Raw genomic sequence first — 19362 nt, 5'->3', positions numbered from 1 at the left:
TCTAAATTTTCAAATATACTTTACAACTTATAAACTACTGTTTCCTAAATTCGAATTTTATGTATCTAAATAATTATATATACTAGATGAATATTTTGTTTGAAATATGAAATTAAAACCATACGTTGTCATTCAAAAAAAGAAAAAAAAGCGGCCAAGTGCGAGTCGGACTCGAATATGAAGGATTCCGTAGCAACAAGTAGCATAAATAATAAGTCGTTTCATTCAGCCGGCATGAACTTTGGCTCCACCACCACCAGGTCCAGCTGAAGTCTTATCTAATATTATAATAATATTACCCGCTCGGGTAAGCACAGTTTGAACATGCTCCCCGCGCGAATTATAATTATTATTTACTTATTTATTTATTAAAAAAAACTACTTACTAGACCTTTTTCAAACCAATTTTCGGTAGAAGTTTGTATGGTAATGTACATCATAAATTTTTTTTTAGTTTTATGATCCTCTTATTTTAGAAGTTATGGGGGGGGGGCACATGTTACCACTTTGGAAGTGTCTCTCGCGCAAACTATTCAATTTAGAAAAAAATAATATAAGAAACCTCAATATAATTTTTGAAGACCTATCCATAGATACCCCGCATGTATGAGTTGGATGAAAAAACATTTTTGAGTTTCAGTTCTAAGTATGGGGATTGGGGAACTTTTTTTTTTTTCTATTTTCGTGTGAAAATCTTAATGCGGTTCACAGAACACATCTACTTACCAAGTTTATTGTAGTTCTTATAGTTTCGGAGAAAAGTGGCTGTGACACCCGGACGGACAGACAGACGGACATGCCGAATCTATAAGGGTTCTGTTTTTTGCTACGGAACCCTAAAAACACTTTTTTATAAATGTTGTTTTTTAACGACTAGAAACCATATAAAAAACTGTTTTCCAAAACATTTATACTTTTTGACATAATGAGTGTTCAATAATAAAAGTATCACCCAGTAAATATAAATAGAACTTGATCATTTTAACAGGAGATGCTAACCTCAGTAAATTAAATAAATCTTAAAAATTGTAGGACTCGAATGCCACCCTCTCGTACTAAAATATACCGTCTAGTTTTTCAATATAAGTATTTTCATAATTTGTTAAGACCAATCGAATAATGCTATAATAGGGGGACGAGGTGGCCGAGCGGTAAAGGTGTCGGTCGCGGCGCTGCCGTCGTCGGTTCGATTCTCGACCACTGGGTGGAATTTTTCTCCGGGCAAGTACGGTGTCCGGAGAACAAGTGCTGCCATCCTCTACCCGGGCATGGCAGATACCTATGGGTGCCCAAATCGAAAATCCTGCCAAAACCAACACACACGTGAAAATAAACTATAGTTCCCTCCCCTACAGTACCACAGACTAATAACCTTATCAGTTGAAGCCTTAACCCTAAAAAAAAAAAAAATGTTATAATACGATAGAATATAATGTTTGGATTAGTTATATTCAATAAATATTTTATCATTAATTCAATGTTAACATATACATTTTTTTCTAAATGTCATCTTTTATGAAATTGTGAGCTATTAGTTTTTAGATGTAATAACATTAACATATTTTATTTTTAAGTTTACACTTTACAGTGTTTTGATAATATAGACTATTTATCTATCCAAATAGTATTCTCGGAAATGATAAACCAATAGAAATTGAATTTGGTAACGAATCAAGTGTACTCGACTATTGGATTGACGATTACCCTTTAAAAGTCATTACTCACGGATGGCTTGCGTCAGACGATAATTTCACTGGAGTGTTTACCATTAAAACCGGTACGTTATATGTTAAGACAAGCCCGTTCACACGATTTTGCATAATATCCTAAGAGCCATACGGTACAAATGATAAACTATATTTAAATATTTAATTAATTATGAATTGCTAAGGTGTACGAAAAATAGTAAACTAATACAAAAATATGTTATTCTATATAATATTAGGTACTTCAGATTATAATAATTATATACATATTTTTATACGTATGCAAGTTAGCCCCCAACTTTATAAGACATTTTTCAAAATTAGTGTAACCTTATTTTCTCAATTTGTAACCATTTGTAACCAAGTTTTTAGAATTTGTAACCTCGTTTTTTTCAAGCAATGGGTAATTTCTCAATGAAGGGCTGCCCCCCCCCCCCAAGTCAACAAAATGGTCCAAAACCATTTGTAATTTATTAAACACAATTTGTAACTATTTGTAACCATAATCTGTGTTATAAGTATATAGGTGCAGCCTACCTATAAATTATAATATACTTAACCGTACAATAATTATGGCTGTTTACATAATATTCATAGCATATGTCGATGCTGGAGGGTACAACGTGATATCGGTGGATTGGAGTAATATCGCAAAAAATATCATCTATCACAAACCGGCTATCATGACCGCACCCGTGGGTAATGTGATCGCCGAATTTTTGGATCGTATGGTCGCATACACAGGGACACAAGCGTCGGACATACATTTAATAGGTCACAGTCTCGGTGCCCACGTCATGGGGTCTTGCGGTTCTAATTTTAAGTCGGGAAAAATCGGCAGAATCACCGGTGAGCAGACTAGACGTATAATATACTAATACAATGTTAAATAATGACCGACCGATTTATCATTGTAATTTATAACCGAATGTTTGAACACAACACCACTCGAAGTAAATAATTTTGATCAACGTTTAATTATTAATCGGATAAAAAAAAAGTGACATCCGCGAGTCATAACCGACGCTTTGATTAAAAATGAATATTTTGTGATCAGTTTGTCAATATCAATTAAATATAAGGGAGCCACTATATAGATACGGATTTTCATTAAAAGCATTTTAAAATGTATTATTCAACATTCGACCATACGTGATACGTAGATACTATATATATATTTATAGTGTATATTATTTTTACACATTTATAATATTTAAAATACAATTCAAAATAAAATAATGTTAAAACATAAAGTTTTTTAATTGGAAAACGAATGATTTTTTGATTACAGCGTTTGATGATGTCTTTGAATGTTATTATAATTAGTTTTGGTAACGATTATTTTATTCGTGAAATATCTAGGTATTTAACGTATCCTTATAGGCATAATATTAGACCAACAGTGTTCATTATTTATACTTATAAATTGTTACCATATTATACCAATATCTAGTAATCAATAATTGTTTTCGCATGGGTACTATTATATCATATTATGTAACGTAACGTGCGCGTAATCGATAAAATACAAAGTTAAAATTTACAGTTAACGTTATTTAATAATATAGTATTTTAAGACACCGCGATTTAATATAGGTCTCGATCCAGCCGCCTTGGGGTTTGAGTTTATTCCTTTCCAGAATGAACGCTTGAGCATAGACGATGCCGACTTTGTGGACGTGATACACACGACCGGAGGGACTCTTGGCGTTATGGAAAGTTTAGGCCACGCCGATTTCTATCCCAACGGCGGAAAAGCACCCCAACCGGGATATGAAGTCTTGTTCAGGATGATAGGGCCCAGTAAGTATACACTTACTATACTTGCAAATTCTAAGTGTCTAATATTGGGTACGTTGTCGACGAAAAATGTATTTTAGTTGTTCTAATCATGTGCGGCATCGCGCAATCGATAAACGACGAATAACGCTATTGTTTGGCCTAAATGAACTGTATAATATTATGATAAGCCTCGTTCATGAAATATTGGAAATAAAATATTTTTAAGTAAATTAAGTAAAAAATGTATATACAATATTTATAGATATAATTTATAATTTTTTTTTAAGTCTTTATATTATTTGTTTTTTAATAAATAACAAATTAGTTTTGTATTTGATAATTGAAAAAAATATAATATATTATAATATCAAATCTAAGAAATTATTGCAATATACAGTTTAATATTTTAATGCAATGCTAATATTATGATAAATGTTATGTAACTATAAATCGTACAAACACATTTTACCTCTCAGTCACGAAAATGAGCACGTATTAAAATTAATGTACCTACATAATACTTTATATTATTATGCATAATTATTTTAAATGTTGACAAAGTAACCGTATAGAAAAGAATACATTAAATACACGTTACAATAATATTATACTATTATTGAATTGATTATAGTAATTGGCAGTCATTCGAGAGCGTACCATCTCTATGCTGACTCAGTGTACTATAGAAAATCTTTAGTCGCGACACAATGCGATACATGGTCGGCCTTTAAGTCGGACGAGTGTGTAAACAACTCTAAAATTTTGATGGGACACGACGCAATAAACAGGTGAATATAATATTATATCCAAAATGGGCATCAGCTGTCCGAATCCTAATCTATAATGGTCAATAATTGTTGCAAACAATTTAATTTTAATCGTTAATTCAATGTACCAAAATCACTTTTTTAGTGAGAATTGTAAAAATTTGAAATCTATACATATACGATATACCTACATTGTCTTAGACTAATTATAATATTATATTTGATACTATCATAGGTCACAAAATAAACTTGCATTAATAATCAATATGCTACTATTTTTCATTATAGAGAAATGTTAAGAGGATGTCAGCACACTATTTGTTTTCTTTCTCTGGCCCACGCACAACATAGACAAAACGCAATTACGCAGAATAATTTTTTCTATGTTTTTAAGTAATCTTAGAGTAACCCATTACAAAAAATATAAAGAATAATATTTATGAAGGAATGTCATATCGATTTGTCTAAATATTGTCTCAAAACAATTTAAACATGATTATATGTACAACATTTTTTTCTTTATTTTGAAAGTCGAATACAAAGTCAAATAACAATAAAATATAAAATCGATATGTCATTCTCTCAAAAATATTATTCTCTATCTTTTTTGTAATGGGTGATTTTACTTTACGATTACTTAAAAACTTAGAAAAAATTGATTCTGCGTTAATGCATTTTGTCTATGCTGCGCGTGGGCCAGAGAGAGAAAACTAAATACAGTTCACTGACATCCTGTTAACTATTTTAGTATTATTATCGCGGCTATTGTTGAAGAATGATAATTGGTAGGTAATTACACGATGGTACCTATATTGTTTAATAAGCAAGTATATTTAGTATGTACCTATTACGTATTACTAATAATTCTGGTTCTGAATAGTTTGGAACAAATAATATCTTATGCCAATCGGTTGTATAAATCGAGACAGTCACTTAATGGCAGTTACTTGACGTGACTTTTTGTTAAAATCAGTTATTTTTGTATTTTTATGCCTAAGCATATACTTTGTGACAAGGTATATCTGTGTCAATAAATCTAATCACTAATTAATGTTGCTATTCTCTAGTGCTCGGGGTGATTTCTACTTGAAGACCAACCGATCGAGTCCTTTTGGTATTTATTAAGTTTATATATTACTACCTATGCAATATATTATAACCAACATGCACTAGATATAATATGGATACGTTCAAACTTCAAAACATGTCATATTATGATAATCACCTGTCGAGGTACATGCGATAAATACTATTTTTTTGTTGCTTGTACATAATATAGTTATACGCTAATAAACAAACAAACAATATTTATTCATATTATAATATATTATGTGTTGGTTATTTAAATGCTTCAACCCAAGACAATTAATTAACGAAGTTTTAGTCCTTTGGTATTATAATATATGCTGCTGCAGCCAAGCATGCTCCACTTGGTCAATAATTATTGTCAAGGAATGAATAGGACCTCATCGTTGACCTACATTCATTATTCTAATATTTTTACTGTTCCCTGATATTACCTACAAGAATCATATATTGTACAACGAATTCCTATTAAAAATAAATGAATACATACATGACTTTAGAACATTTTTTGCTGCGATACTTGAGTGACATCAATAAACGCTATAGCCATTTTTAACAGGCCATTTGGTCATAGTTACTATGAATTACATGTGATAAAACTGTAATACCTATACCTACCTATAATTACCTATTAGACATTAGTTCTTCTAGAATATATATCTATGAAGTTAGGTTACATTGTAGAAATGTACGAGATTAATTTGTATTTAAGGTTTTTAGAACGGCGTATTTGAGACATTATTCATTAATAAGAGTGGACGAAACTAACTGACTATTTTTATGAGGCTCTTATAATTTCGGCGGACGTGTGATTTTTATTGAGAAGTGATTTTAGTTTCGTCCCTCTTTTAAACAATTTCTTTCGATTTATATGATCCTTCCTAATAATTACTACCTATATAGTTCTAAATATAAAAGTCTTAAAATATATGTTATTTATATGTTGGTTATACATTACTCAACATTAGGTACCATTTTATGATATAGGTACAACTAGTAATACGTACCTATAAATAGTTTAAACAGGTAATGTAATTTTTACTACCTATAAAACTTTCAAATTTAGATAGTTGCCTAATTTTTAAAATAATATTTATTAAGGCGCCTGGGGCCGATGCCATTTTGTCTTCAAAAATACACTCCGTGGGAATAACAATACCGCCTTGTAGAATCAACCAAATTTCATAATATTTTTTTTAATTGCTAAAGGGAAATATTCTACAGCTCGCGTCGATCTTTGTTTTTCAATATCTTATTCTCCAACTTTATAATATTTCTAAAAAAATACAAGATAAAAAGCATTTTTTTACACATTTTTTTATACAATTATTTGAAATAAAATACAAAATCAAAGATCGATGTGGGTTGTAGGAAGTCATCTTCTTTCAGATAAAAAAATAGTCATCAAAATTCAACAATTCTACAAAGCTTAAGAGTTATTCCCGTAAAGTCATTTTTTTCGGTATAATACACCCTATCAACCCCCCCTCCCCTAAATAGGTATCGAGTTGTAGATTAGTGGATAAGTCTTATAATTGAGGTGGCAACTTAAATATAAAATTTAATTTTCAAATTATATAGAATTGTGGACAATTTGAAAAACTGGCACCGGGACCTTTAAACACTACTACTAGAAATGTAGGTATTATTATTATTTAAAAAAAAAAACATTAACAAATAGCATTTGTAGGTAGCAAATACTTAAGACTGCTGTCGTGAACGCAAGGGAAACAACACAGGTAATATACATATGCAAAATAAAACACGTATATAAATTTAAAATAGTTATCATTGAAAAACTGTTATGGGTGATGTTGGTGATGTTACTTTGATAGACAATGACAAGTTTTAACAGTTAGGTGTTATAAGAGTCTAAATTGACCATACGTCACTTTTTAAACGGGATAGTCCCGTTTTCGGGACGATAAAATGTCCTGTTTTCAAAAAGTAGACGAAAAATAACGTAAAAATGTTTGTTGATGAATAATTTTTACCATCTATATTATATTACTCTACGGAGCGAAAAACTTTTTTCCCTGATTTTTATACTTATGGTGCATCAGAACAAACGCGACCAGGGAATCTTCTATATATATATAAAAATGAATGTATGTCAGTGTGTCTGTGTGTCCATGTTACCATGGTTACCAAGGTTGCCATGGTTACTAAGGTTACCAAGATTTCATGGTTATTAAGGTTACCATGATCCATGGTTACTATGGTTACCAATGTTGCCATGGTTACTAAGGTTACCAAGATTTCATGGTTATTAAGGTTACCATGATCCATGGTTACTATGGTTACCAAGGTTACCATGAGTGTTGTTTATAATTATAGGTCTTTAATGGGCAACGAATTGCACAGGATCAGATATAGTACGGGTGTGTCCAACTACCCATGGCAAACAATTATATAATATTTTGAAACTTATGGACCTTTTTGTTTTTAAATAGTTACCGTGGGTTTCAAAGCTATAATAATAATAATTATTGGTTGCCAATGGTTTAAAATGTTTGTTATTTATTATAGTGCCCAACGATTCATATTTATAACCGAATTCAATTGCAACTATTATAAGAATTTCTACTATTATTAGTTAATTTATTATGCCCAACAACAAACGATCGATAAATAGTCCCGCAGTTCTAGCACGCAAGAAGCGGGAAACACGAGCCGCGGAAACAGACGAGCAAAGAGAAGCCAGGATGAGTACCGACCGAGAACGGCGGTCCCGGGCCCGAGGACAAACCGAGAATGTCAGTCTAGGGCGCGCTCATCCGGGACAGACGAGCAAAGAGAAACCAGATTGGGGACCATGCGAGTAATGGGTGCTCGATCCAGACGAACCACCGAATTGAACCTTTGTGCACTACACTATGATGCCGATATTAATTACAGCACACACCCAAGCGTGGCCATCGGAATAATGGATCCCTTTCGGAATAATAATCCCTTTTTGATTATGTTAATTAACGTTTAGAGATTAATATAATCTGTAAAATACATATGGAGTAGGTATTTTTAATGGGCGACGAGGTGCACGGGATCAGCTAGTAATACAATAAAAACGTTAATATAACTAAACATATCTCTAGATATAGATATTTACAAACAGTCTCTACTCCAAATCGTTTTTCATCGTTTACAATGATTTATCGTTGAAATCAAATTGGACAAAATATCGGTTATTCTTTATCGTTATTCATTGTATCATGGTGGACATAATAGGGTCCATTAAATGTTATTTACCCATTATAATATTCAATTTTTCATGCAACTCGGTATACTATCAATTATTGTGTGACCAGTGGCGTCATTTCAGTTTTTATTAGACTAGGGCAACTTTTCACTGCTTTTCCGACCCAACTTTTTTTTCAGTCAGATTCTCATAGTATAGTGCAATAGTGGTTAAGGGTGGGGGGGGGGGGGTAGGGGTTTAGTAAAATAAATAAAATACTAATGATTCTATAGGTTTTTTAATTTGTAATTTCGTCCAAATTTGAACCCGAAGTATAAAATATCTATTTCTATTTTATGAAATGGTCATCTTTTAATGAAAAGTTTGATTTCACGAATTAATTCTTAATTATTTTTTTTTTATTTTGATAAAATTGTATATCAACTGTACACGATGAAGAATGCAGCTTATAATTTTCATTTTTTCGTGGGTGAAAATTATTGTTATTGATATCAACAAGCTTACATACATACTTAATACTTATCTTGAAATAATATTTATTTAAGTATAATTAGTTCATTAAAGAATGATTATTTTGAAGTCACCAGATTATCAATGCCTAAAAAATCTATACAAACAAATCGACTATAGAGTTGAAGTTGTGAAAAAAAATTGTAATTGAGACGTGGGCGCCCAAAGAAAGGCAAATTAATTTTAGAAAACCAAAAAAAAATTTGGAAAATTTTAATGTAGGAACACACTAAATAATGCAAACTACAATCTCCAGATTCTTAAACAGAAAAGCCTATTCACAATAATAAGCTCAATAAAGAATGAAACTTCGGAGACCACCAGCTGATCATCAAAGTTGAAAATATTTATATAAAAAATCTAAAAGAGTTAAATCGAGTTATAAGAGTTATAAATAATAGTATACTTTAGAAGTTTCAAGTACCCACGAATAATATTATACAATCACAATAAAATAACTAAAATACTTATTCTATAGGTTTTTAATATGTAATTTCGTCCAAATTTGAACCTAAAATGACTATAAAAATAAACTGTGTAAATTTATTTTTTAGATTTTTTGGTAACAGAATGAACTACTTAGTACTTACGTGGTATCTTGTTTTAAATTTTGAATCCTTGGATATAAAAGTTGAACATTTTATACATTTTTAACTAGGGACCTACAAAATAATTATTCAATTTTAAATTTGATACATTTTGTCAAAGTTTGATCTTTAAATGCTTATAAAAAAAAAATTGTGTCTATGTATATTTAATATTTTTCAACTGCTATTGTAACAATACATCAGGAGCCTTGTATTAAATTTTTACAACAGATAAAACTTTGTTGATATTCATAGAAAAAAAAATAAAAAAAAAAGTGAAACATGAAACTCTTCGTAAACTGGTCAAAACAATTTAAAAAATTTTGAAAATTGTATCAAGTATAAGAATTGAGAAAATAAGCATTCAGTGAAATTTTTATGTATCTACAATTATTCGTTTTTGAATTACAACACAATAAGAAAATTGTTACATGAGAAATCGAATGAATATCCATTGTTGTAAAAATTTGAATATCAAACGCTCATAAAAATTTGATTTTACCTGCTTAAAGACATTTTTTTTTTTTTATTAAGTTAGATAATTTTGTAAGTAATCTTGTATTATATTTTAAAATCTTTAAAGAAAAATTTATAAATTTATAATATTTTAAGATCTAAAAAGAAAATTTTTTATGAATTCTTAACTCAAAATAATTTGCTAATTTTTCTTGATTTTTCCATATTTTGTTAATTTTTGAACTTTAAATGCTTATAAAAAAATCTGTGACTAAGGATTTTTAATATTATTCAAATGTCAAAGTAACAATATAGTAGTAGACTTGTATTGAATTTTCAAGTATTTTTACCCTACAAATTAAGTTTTATTGAAATTCATAGAAACAAAAACTAATAAAATTGGAAACTAAAAATGTGTGAACATTTCATGTATCTAAGGTTATTTGTTTTAAAGTTACACCAGAAACCAAAGTCGATTTTGTGAAAACTCGATTTTGCATATAAATTCCCGTTTTTCATTAATTTTTCTTTTTTTTTCACAGTGCTTTTGAAAATTTTTGGGAATTTTAAATTATGACCTCCCCAATGCACCAACAATATTCACTCTCCCATGGAACAAGATACTGAAGTCGAAAATCGAAGCATTATTTTGACTACTTATCGTGTACACAGACACAAAAATGAAAAAAAAAAAATTAATGAAAAAAAAATACACATACCGTTGTAAAATCAATACATTCATCGCTTCGCTCAGAATCTAAAAGAATATAGTTAGACAGAATAATAAAATAAGAAAAATAAAATAAATATCATTGTTTTAAATTCTAGAAAAATTACTAATATAATAGAAATGTATGGCATTTCAACGGTTATAACTTTAATGTGTAAAAAAAAAATTTAGTTTTCCAAATTTAAAAATAGTCAATTAAGACTGTCTAATGTTCACTTTCAGACCACTGTGGGCCGTCATCGCAGTACGATATATTGCCTTTATTGTAGGTATATTGTATTTATTTTTGAATATTTCCACTGGTTTTTTTGTGATAATAGTTTAATGCTGCCAATTGCCGAACGCTCAGTACATTTGTACTGATTCATATTATTGACATAAAATATTTTAGTCATACGTCTTAAATTAAACATAATATTATGATTTATGTTCTATGGTGCTATCTATACCAAGTTTAGCTAGTAATAGACCTGCAAGCGTTATTAGATTGTTTTTAATATATATACATTTTTTTTATGATAGACTCTCTAGAAATTCGCTACAAAAAAAACAACCGACTTAAAATTATCCCACACTATCCCACACTAATTATCCCACACTATGAACCATGTAAATGATATGGTGCAAACATCCCGGTGCATTATTTTTCACACCGGTTAAGTCTAGCGAATTTCTAGTCTAACTAATAGTCTAATAGTCTAATAGTCCATGATATACCGTATAGGTACTGAGTATAATATATAAGTTCTATGGATTTATCATATTTAATAATATATTTTATAATATCTATGGCAATCGTCAATTGTCGAAATTTGTCGGCGACGATTAACAATTCTAATAATTTCAGCAAATACTATTGTATTATTAGTATATATATTGTAATATATATTGTATATAATATATTGTATTTGATTTGAGTGAACAAAAAAATAATTAGCCATCAATATAGACGGACAGTTCGTTAAGCTGTATATATCACGATTTATGTTTAAAATATTTCGATACTATCAAGTTTCAGTTCGGAGCGAGATGAAGATGGATGAAGATAGCTGTTTCTTCGGCGACGGCGGCACTGTAGCTATAGGTTTCACCGGAAGAGTCGATGTTTACGCGTAAGTTTGTTTTCATATTATTACTATTTTACATTTACTTTTTAGACTTAAATTAAAAATTTATTGCCACGGGCAATCTGTTAACTGGGTGACGTAGAAGCATTTATAAGTTTAATCCCAAAAGCACAATATATAAAATACGCGAGACTGAACAGTCCAAAGACCGTCGCGCGTCGTCATTTCACCACGCCCATAATATGGTCTCCATACACACTAGGTCCAATTTATTCTATTGAGGCGATTCAAAATCGTTTCTTGAGACTTATATCCATCAAGTGTAATATTAAACGTTTGCCTCACACTTCATATGAACCATTGTTACTATATCTAAACATTGATACTCTTCAAAACAGAAGGATTAAAAACGATATTAGCTTTATATTTAAACTATTAAATGGATATATTTACTGTCCTGATCTTTTGTCAAATATATCATTTCTAGTTCCTGGTCATTCAACTAGACAGACAGACACCTTTTATGTGCCATTCCAGCGCGCTTTATATGGTAAGAACGCCCCCTTAATTAGATGTATGCAACATGTAAATAATTTTAATGTCGATCTTTTTATTTGTTATTCTGTGAGTTCATTTAATTTATATCTTAGAAATTTATTCACTTAAAATATTTTTGTACCTCCACAACAATCATTATATATATATTTATACTATTTTATATTCCACAATAACCATTATGTACATACTATTTTATATTCCACATACTATTGTAATTGGGCTCGCCCGTTAAATTAATAAATAAATAAATAAATAAATTTAAAATATTTAAAAATATACTATAAATATTAACACTTTTTAGCTACCTATCTGTGCTAATAGGTATTTAATGCGTAAAAGTGTAAAAGGCGATGAGCCCCCCCCACCCCCGAAAAAATCCTGGCTACGCCACTGTTACCTATACTATAATACGCCTGGTATCACCTTAGATTTGCGCGAAGTATTTAAAACAATATAACGTTATTAATCTTTATATTTTATATACATAAATACATTATACACGCCATAAATTTCATTAGCATACTTACAGCTTTTTTAGTGTAGTTTATATCCTAGATGGCTAAATATAGATATTATATAATATTAAATAATGTTGTAGTAAAAGCTGGAAACTATAGTTTATTCTTATTTATAATCCAATTAATGTAATCGGGAATGTAACTATTAAATTCATCATTGAATGATTATTCATAGATCACTTGATCTAAATTGAATTAAGAATAATTAAAAAACATTTTGTGAAAGGAACAAGATTACTGCTAATATAACTGCTAAGTCTTAATTGTTATTAACAAATAAATTCAAATAATAGATATTTTAATAGCTTTTTACTATCAACATTCAGTGTTAAATAGTTTCTGATAGATTTATATATATGTAAATATCTTCTATAAAATGTTGTTATTCATATGAAAAAATCCTAACAATTTAATGCAAGGATAATCATAATTTGATCATACAACAGCCTTAAAAAACCAAAAAGACATTTGTACATCAGTTACGCATTACACCTACTAAATTAAAATCTTACAAAATGTAATTCCCTGTAGGTACTAATACAAACAATAAACTGTTATCCGAAAACACGATTTCGTATAGGTACCTATTGTTATTTACTAAATACCTACAACTAAACTAAAAATAAACACATGAATACATGCTGAGTGCATATAATAAAATATTATATATGAAAATTGAATCTTTATTACGTATACCTACTTATCGTTTACACAGACCACAAGAAAAAATAATTAAAAAAAATTACAAAATTAAAGAACACATCATTGTAAAATTAAGACAGTCATCGATCCGCTCAGAATCTAAAATCTAAAATATATCCGGTACATTTAAAATAAACATATTAAATCATAATTATTAATTTTGTAATCAGCAGTATTAGGAGAAAATGATGGACCAGGAATTATAAAAATCTAGTTTTTACTGTAAAATTGATGTGTTTACTGTATGCCTTTATGTTTGCTCTATCACATTTTTATTAAATGATTCATAAAATACAATAATATGCTCTCATAAAAATATACTTGTACTTCTGATATTTATTCATTATCTTAATCAATAATTAAATTAATAAACGAAAATAATAATTTAAATAATACATACCTAGGTATTATGTTAATATTATTATATTAATATATTATTATAATTCGAATTCAAAATTATAAACTATTTTGGTTTATTGTCATATCAAATTTTAATGAATAAATAGTTTCTTAACACGGAACTCTTTGATATAAAAAGTTGCATTATATTATATCCGTGGATTCGTCATATTGACGTACCTAGTATAATATCTGTCATTTATATTCTATGGCAAATCTCAAAGTCATTGCAGAAGACACAGTCGATTAAAAATTCTAAAATTTCAATATGCAAAGCAGATATGTGCATAAAACTTACTGCGTTCCGTATAATTTTATTTTTCATAAATCACAATATTATTTTAAGTTGTGTATTCTGGAGCGTTTCCTCATCGGCGCGCGGCATTGCAGCTCACACACGTCACGGACTCCACCGAAACAGTCGATAATTAAAGAAGGTTTGTTTTCATATTCTTTTGGGGCTTAAATGTACTTTTAAGACTTAAAATAATTATTTAATGTCATGAAAAATGTGCTATTTAAGTGTTGTAGGCCCATATTTTAGTTCTGAACTAGAAATTTATAAAATACGAGAGATATAAACGTCATCGTCGTTTTTCCTGTCCCTAATCGTACAATACATATTATAATTAATAGGTGCATACCTATATGGCTATATAGAGTACTTGAAGTATATATATATGTTTTGGTTTAATTTAATAAATATATGTTATTACTGATAATAGTCGTGATACAATTTTAATTTATAACTTTTGATTTTTTTTCCAAATACAACATTATAAGTTATAAGTAACTATTAATTTAGTGTAACATACTTAACTTCTGTTGTTCACCTAATTTCTGTATCATATTCGTATAGTCGTATAGCCTTATAGGTACATAATATATAAATAGTGTAATACATGTACGAATGCGTTGCCTATTATGTCCCTAAAAATTTCACAGTTATTATTATATCTATTTATTTTTTACACATTGGTAGGTACATTACAAGAACATACACAATGTTCCAAAAATTATTAATCAATATATAATTTATTGGTATGGTATTAAATAAATTTATTGAGTTTAATTTATTTAGTACAACAGTAGTTTAAGTCATTTTTGCCAAAAAGATTACATTTGAAAGTGTCATCGTGTATATAAATTATAATAATATATTCAAAAAATTCTATAAATCCACGAATACCTACTATTTTTAAATTACAAAAAAATAACTAAAATCGTTATAATCCATTGTTTTAATGAGTAATTTCGTTCAAATTGGAACTTTTAATGTCTGTAAAAATTAACTGTGTTTTTCATAGATTATTTAGATTTTTTGGTTACAGTATGAACTAATTATGAAAATTATTGTTCTAAATTTTCAATCCTTAGCAATAAAAGTTGAACATTTTATAAATTTTTAACTACTTAATGGTAATTTGTGTATTATCAGTTTGAGATAAATTTTGTTAGAAATTGAACTTAGATTACTTATAAAAGAAAATCGTGCCTATGGATCTTTACTGTTTCTCAACTGCTATTATAACTACTAATGAGAAATCTTTTATTAAATTTTCATATTATAGGTAAACACAGAAATTTTCGTGTGAATATCTGACTACAAAATATTTTGCAAATTGTCAAGATTATGATGAATTTTTTAGAAATTTGAACCTTAAATGCCTATAAAAAAAAACGTTTTTATATATTTCTAATAATTATCTGCTATTATACAACTCACGAGGAACTTTGTATTATTTTTAAGCTTTTTGACCCAACGAATAATAGTTTAATGACATTTATAGAATACAGAAGTAAAAACATTTCATAATTAAAATGTCTATAAATCACTGAAACCGAGTGGAAATATTTTGAACATTTTGTAAAGTATAGAAAATGATAGTTTAAATACTTGACGGACGAATTAAATACCGACAGTTTATAGTTGTTGAATAACAACAAGAGAAGAAAATCGTTTTACAAGAATCATATACACATCATTGTAAAATCAAAACATTCATTGCTTCCGAAGTCCGCTCTAAAATACAAACTATTAACTAACACATTAATAGTTAGGTACATTATACAATTAACATATATTTATAAAATATAATATCTGTAACGCTTAGGTCATAAGAATGTCGTTGAACATTTTACTACAGGCTGCGTGTTATTTCAGAAATGGTATTCGTCAGAGAAGATTTTCAATTGGGAATAATATATCATAAGCAGACTGAAATGTGCGAACGTTGCAGTGTTTCGAAGACTCAAATTATATAGCAGATTTTCATTCGGACACGGTGTATGTATTTACTTATTTTTCAGTAGGTTTCTTTTTATTATTGTTAATTGATCAGGATATGTATTCCTCGCAACTTTTCAATTATTTGTATTGTAACTATACTGGTATAACACTATTCTGGCTATCAATAAAGTCGTGATAAAAATTAGGAAATGGTCAGGTGTAATATTTTTTTGTTATGTAATTCTTTTGAGTAGATAATTGGCTCAATGATATTTAAATATTTTCACTGCTGATCAAGTACAATGACTTGTAGGTGACTAGAGACTGAGTGAATAGGAATTAGGAAATGTATGATATGGTGAGGATAAGGAAAGAGGTCAACAGGATTTCAGAATGTTTGGCGTATGAAAGGGAAAGACGAAAAAAAATCTAAGGTAAGGTTAGGTTAGCGGATTGTGTGTAGCAGATATGAAAATATTAAGTTGGGTGTGTAAGGAACAAAGGAAGATATAATAGGAAATGTATTAATTAAAGGTAGTGTAGTGTTGTAGAGTGGCATATATATACTGTAGTGAATATAAGAGAGATTAGATTGAGGTAGACCGAAGTCACTGTATATGATAAGGGTATAGTGAGAGTGAATAAAGAAGTAAATGTAGAGGGAAAGTGATGGTTGAGAAGACTTAAGAAGAGATGGATAGACTGCAGAATTCCCATCATATATGGAGGTGTGGGAAGAGGGTGGCTGAGTCTGTATAATTGTGTGAGAAGGGGGAAGAAGGACTTAAAGGAGTGTGAAGGTACAATAGTTAGGTTAACAATATCGAATACGTAGGAAAGAATCTTAAATTGCAAAGGCCACTCGACTTTTTGTCTGAAACTACCAAGTTAATATAGTTATTAAAACACTTTGAATAAAAAGATCCTGAGTTGGTTGCTTAACTTCAGTGTTTGATTATTAAGTTGATAATTTGATTGTAGACACCTCTTAAGCTTAGATCAATTAATACTATGGATGGAGCCATGACCAGCTCACTCGTGTAAACAATTTGAAGCACATAATATATGCCACGAGTCTCTGACATTTTTTTGGATACATATCAATTCACATAGATAAATATGAGACATTTTTCTTTGCGTACGTATCTTAGTCAGATACTTGTCGCTAATATATGCTTTAAATTATCTGGATATGGGCCCATTCTGATATGTATCCATAAAAATGCCAGAGACTCGTCGCATATATTATGTGCTTCAAATTGTTTACACGAGTGAGCTGGGTGTGGCTCCATCCATAGTATTAATTGATCTAAGCTTAAGGTATCTACAATCAAATGATCAACTTGATAATCAAACACTGAAGTTCGGCAACCAACTCAGGATCTTTTTATTCAAAGTGTCCTAATAAGTCATAAGAAGGTTAGTTGAAGCTATGGTGATGATAGATGACTATCATCACTGGTCGTGAGCTTTGCAATGATCTTTTCCTACTAACTATACAGGTATTCGATATTGTAAACATAACAATGAAAGAAAATATTTAAATATTATTAATTTGGTTAGGATAGGATCCTGTCCTATAAGACATCATAGTTTTTAACACGGTCTTAAAGACTGCCAGCTAGAGTTGTACCAGTGTCCAGTATAGGTAATTAAAAGCTTAAATAGAGCCAGCCTTAATTAATGATTTTTTTACCACAACAAATTATAAAATGTATTTTAAAATATAGCAAAATATTATTTTATAAGAGCTTATGAGGTTTTCAATACTTATAAGTTTTTGTAAATAGAAAGTTTATAAAATCGATAGAGTTTTAATTTAAAATATCGATTTGTGTTTTAATATCCTATTGTCAAAGAATTCTCAAAGTTTCCTTCCCACTTTTTCTTATATTGTACTAAATCTATTGTTTTCCGCACATACATACAAAGACCACAACAGATATCTTACTATGTTTTTATTCATATGTAGACTTTATAGTTTTTAATTTAAAATTTACTGTAGACCCAGCTCAACCACAATATTATTTTAAATTAAACATTATTATATGTCCTACGTAAATTACAATCACATACAAGAGTCCGTGCCGGGCCTCTTCCCATTTAATTTTTTTGTATCCTTAATAAATTGCGTTAATTTTTATACATTTTCTAAAACATATATAACGGTTATACACCCCTGATCATAATAACTGTTTGTTTAATTTTATGTAAACATACCTAGTTTTTGGATATTATAGTTAAAACGTATAATACAGTATTTAGCTTCCAGCATGTTTGCTGGTATAGTATTATTATTTCATCCAGGTATTCCTCGTACAATTTTCTTTTTTGATTCAAATTCAAAATTCAAAATATTCAACTATAGTAGATTTTTTTGTAAAAATGTTTTTAAACATTAACCAGTTATACCTGGGAGTACACTGAGTACCTGTGTACTTACTAAATAATATAAAAACCTGGAGGTTATAGATTGCAGTCTCAAGTTCGTTATAGTTATATATTTTTAATTTTTTTTTTAAGAGTAGGTATTTAAAGAATTTAATTTCATCTAATTTTTTTTTTACATCATATAATGAATTTGCCTGCAGGCGCCAAATCCCACCTTAAATTTTTTTTTATGATTTTAAGTCTAACTAAATTTTTTCAACGTTAATTACCTGATGCATTCTTAATAATCATTGTTTGATGAATTGATTAGTAAGAATAGTTTTTTCTGTTTAAGAATATAGAGATTGTAGTTTTTCTTTTGCACTATGAGTTCCTACAATATAATTTTTTCTAAATTTTTCTTTTGATTTCTAAAATGCATTTGCCTGCGGGCGCCAACATCCTCCTTCAATTTTATTTCTTATGATTTTTAGCTAGCTGAATTTTATGAATATCGATTACCTGGTTTTATAATTAATCCTTCTTTAATGAGCTAATTATTAGGAATATTTTTTCTGTTTAAAAATCTAGAGATTGTAGTTTTTCTTTGTAACTATGAGTTCCTACTGTATAATTTTTTCTAAATTTTTTTTTTGATTTCTAAAATGCATTCGCCTCCGGGCGCCAACACCCTC

At 29.2% G+C, this 19362-nt stretch overlaps 1 protein-coding gene and 1 long non-coding RNA gene across 2 annotated transcripts in view; both read left to right on the top strand.

Moving 5' to 3' along the window:
• Positions 1–5580, top strand: part of LOC100574626 (lipase member H-B) — a 9021-nt gene extending 3441 nt beyond the window's left edge. The window contains exons 3-7 of the mRNA XM_003246187.4: positions 1626–1777; positions 2304–2555; positions 3303–3509; positions 4120–4276; positions 5323–5580. Coding sequence (XP_003246235.1) covers positions 1626–1777; positions 2304–2555; positions 3303–3509; positions 4120–4276; positions 5323–5380 — 826 coding nt within the window. The 3' untranslated portion in view covers positions 5381–5580. The remainder of the gene's footprint in view (positions 1–1625; positions 1778–2303; positions 2556–3302; positions 3510–4119; positions 4277–5322) is intronic.
• A 5329-nt stretch (positions 5581–10909) lies between these two features.
• LOC115033757 lies at positions 10910–18172 on the top strand. The gene is made up of 3 exons (XR_003839068.1): positions 10910–12440; positions 14414–14504; positions 16232–18172. It is a non-coding gene; the product is annotated as an uncharacterized LOC115033757 (long non-coding RNA).
• Positions 18173–19362: the final 1190 nt, after the last annotated feature.

Source organism: Acyrthosiphon pisum, chromosome A1, assembly GCF_005508785.2.
Source record: "Acyrthosiphon pisum isolate AL4f chromosome A1, pea_aphid_22Mar2018_4r6ur, whole genome shotgun sequence".
NCBI classification, from domain to species: domain Eukaryota; kingdom Metazoa; phylum Arthropoda; class Insecta; order Hemiptera; family Aphididae; genus Acyrthosiphon; species Acyrthosiphon pisum.
The sequence above is the reverse complement of the archived record's forward strand: the minus strand, read 5'-3'. Positions and strand labels throughout refer to the sequence as shown.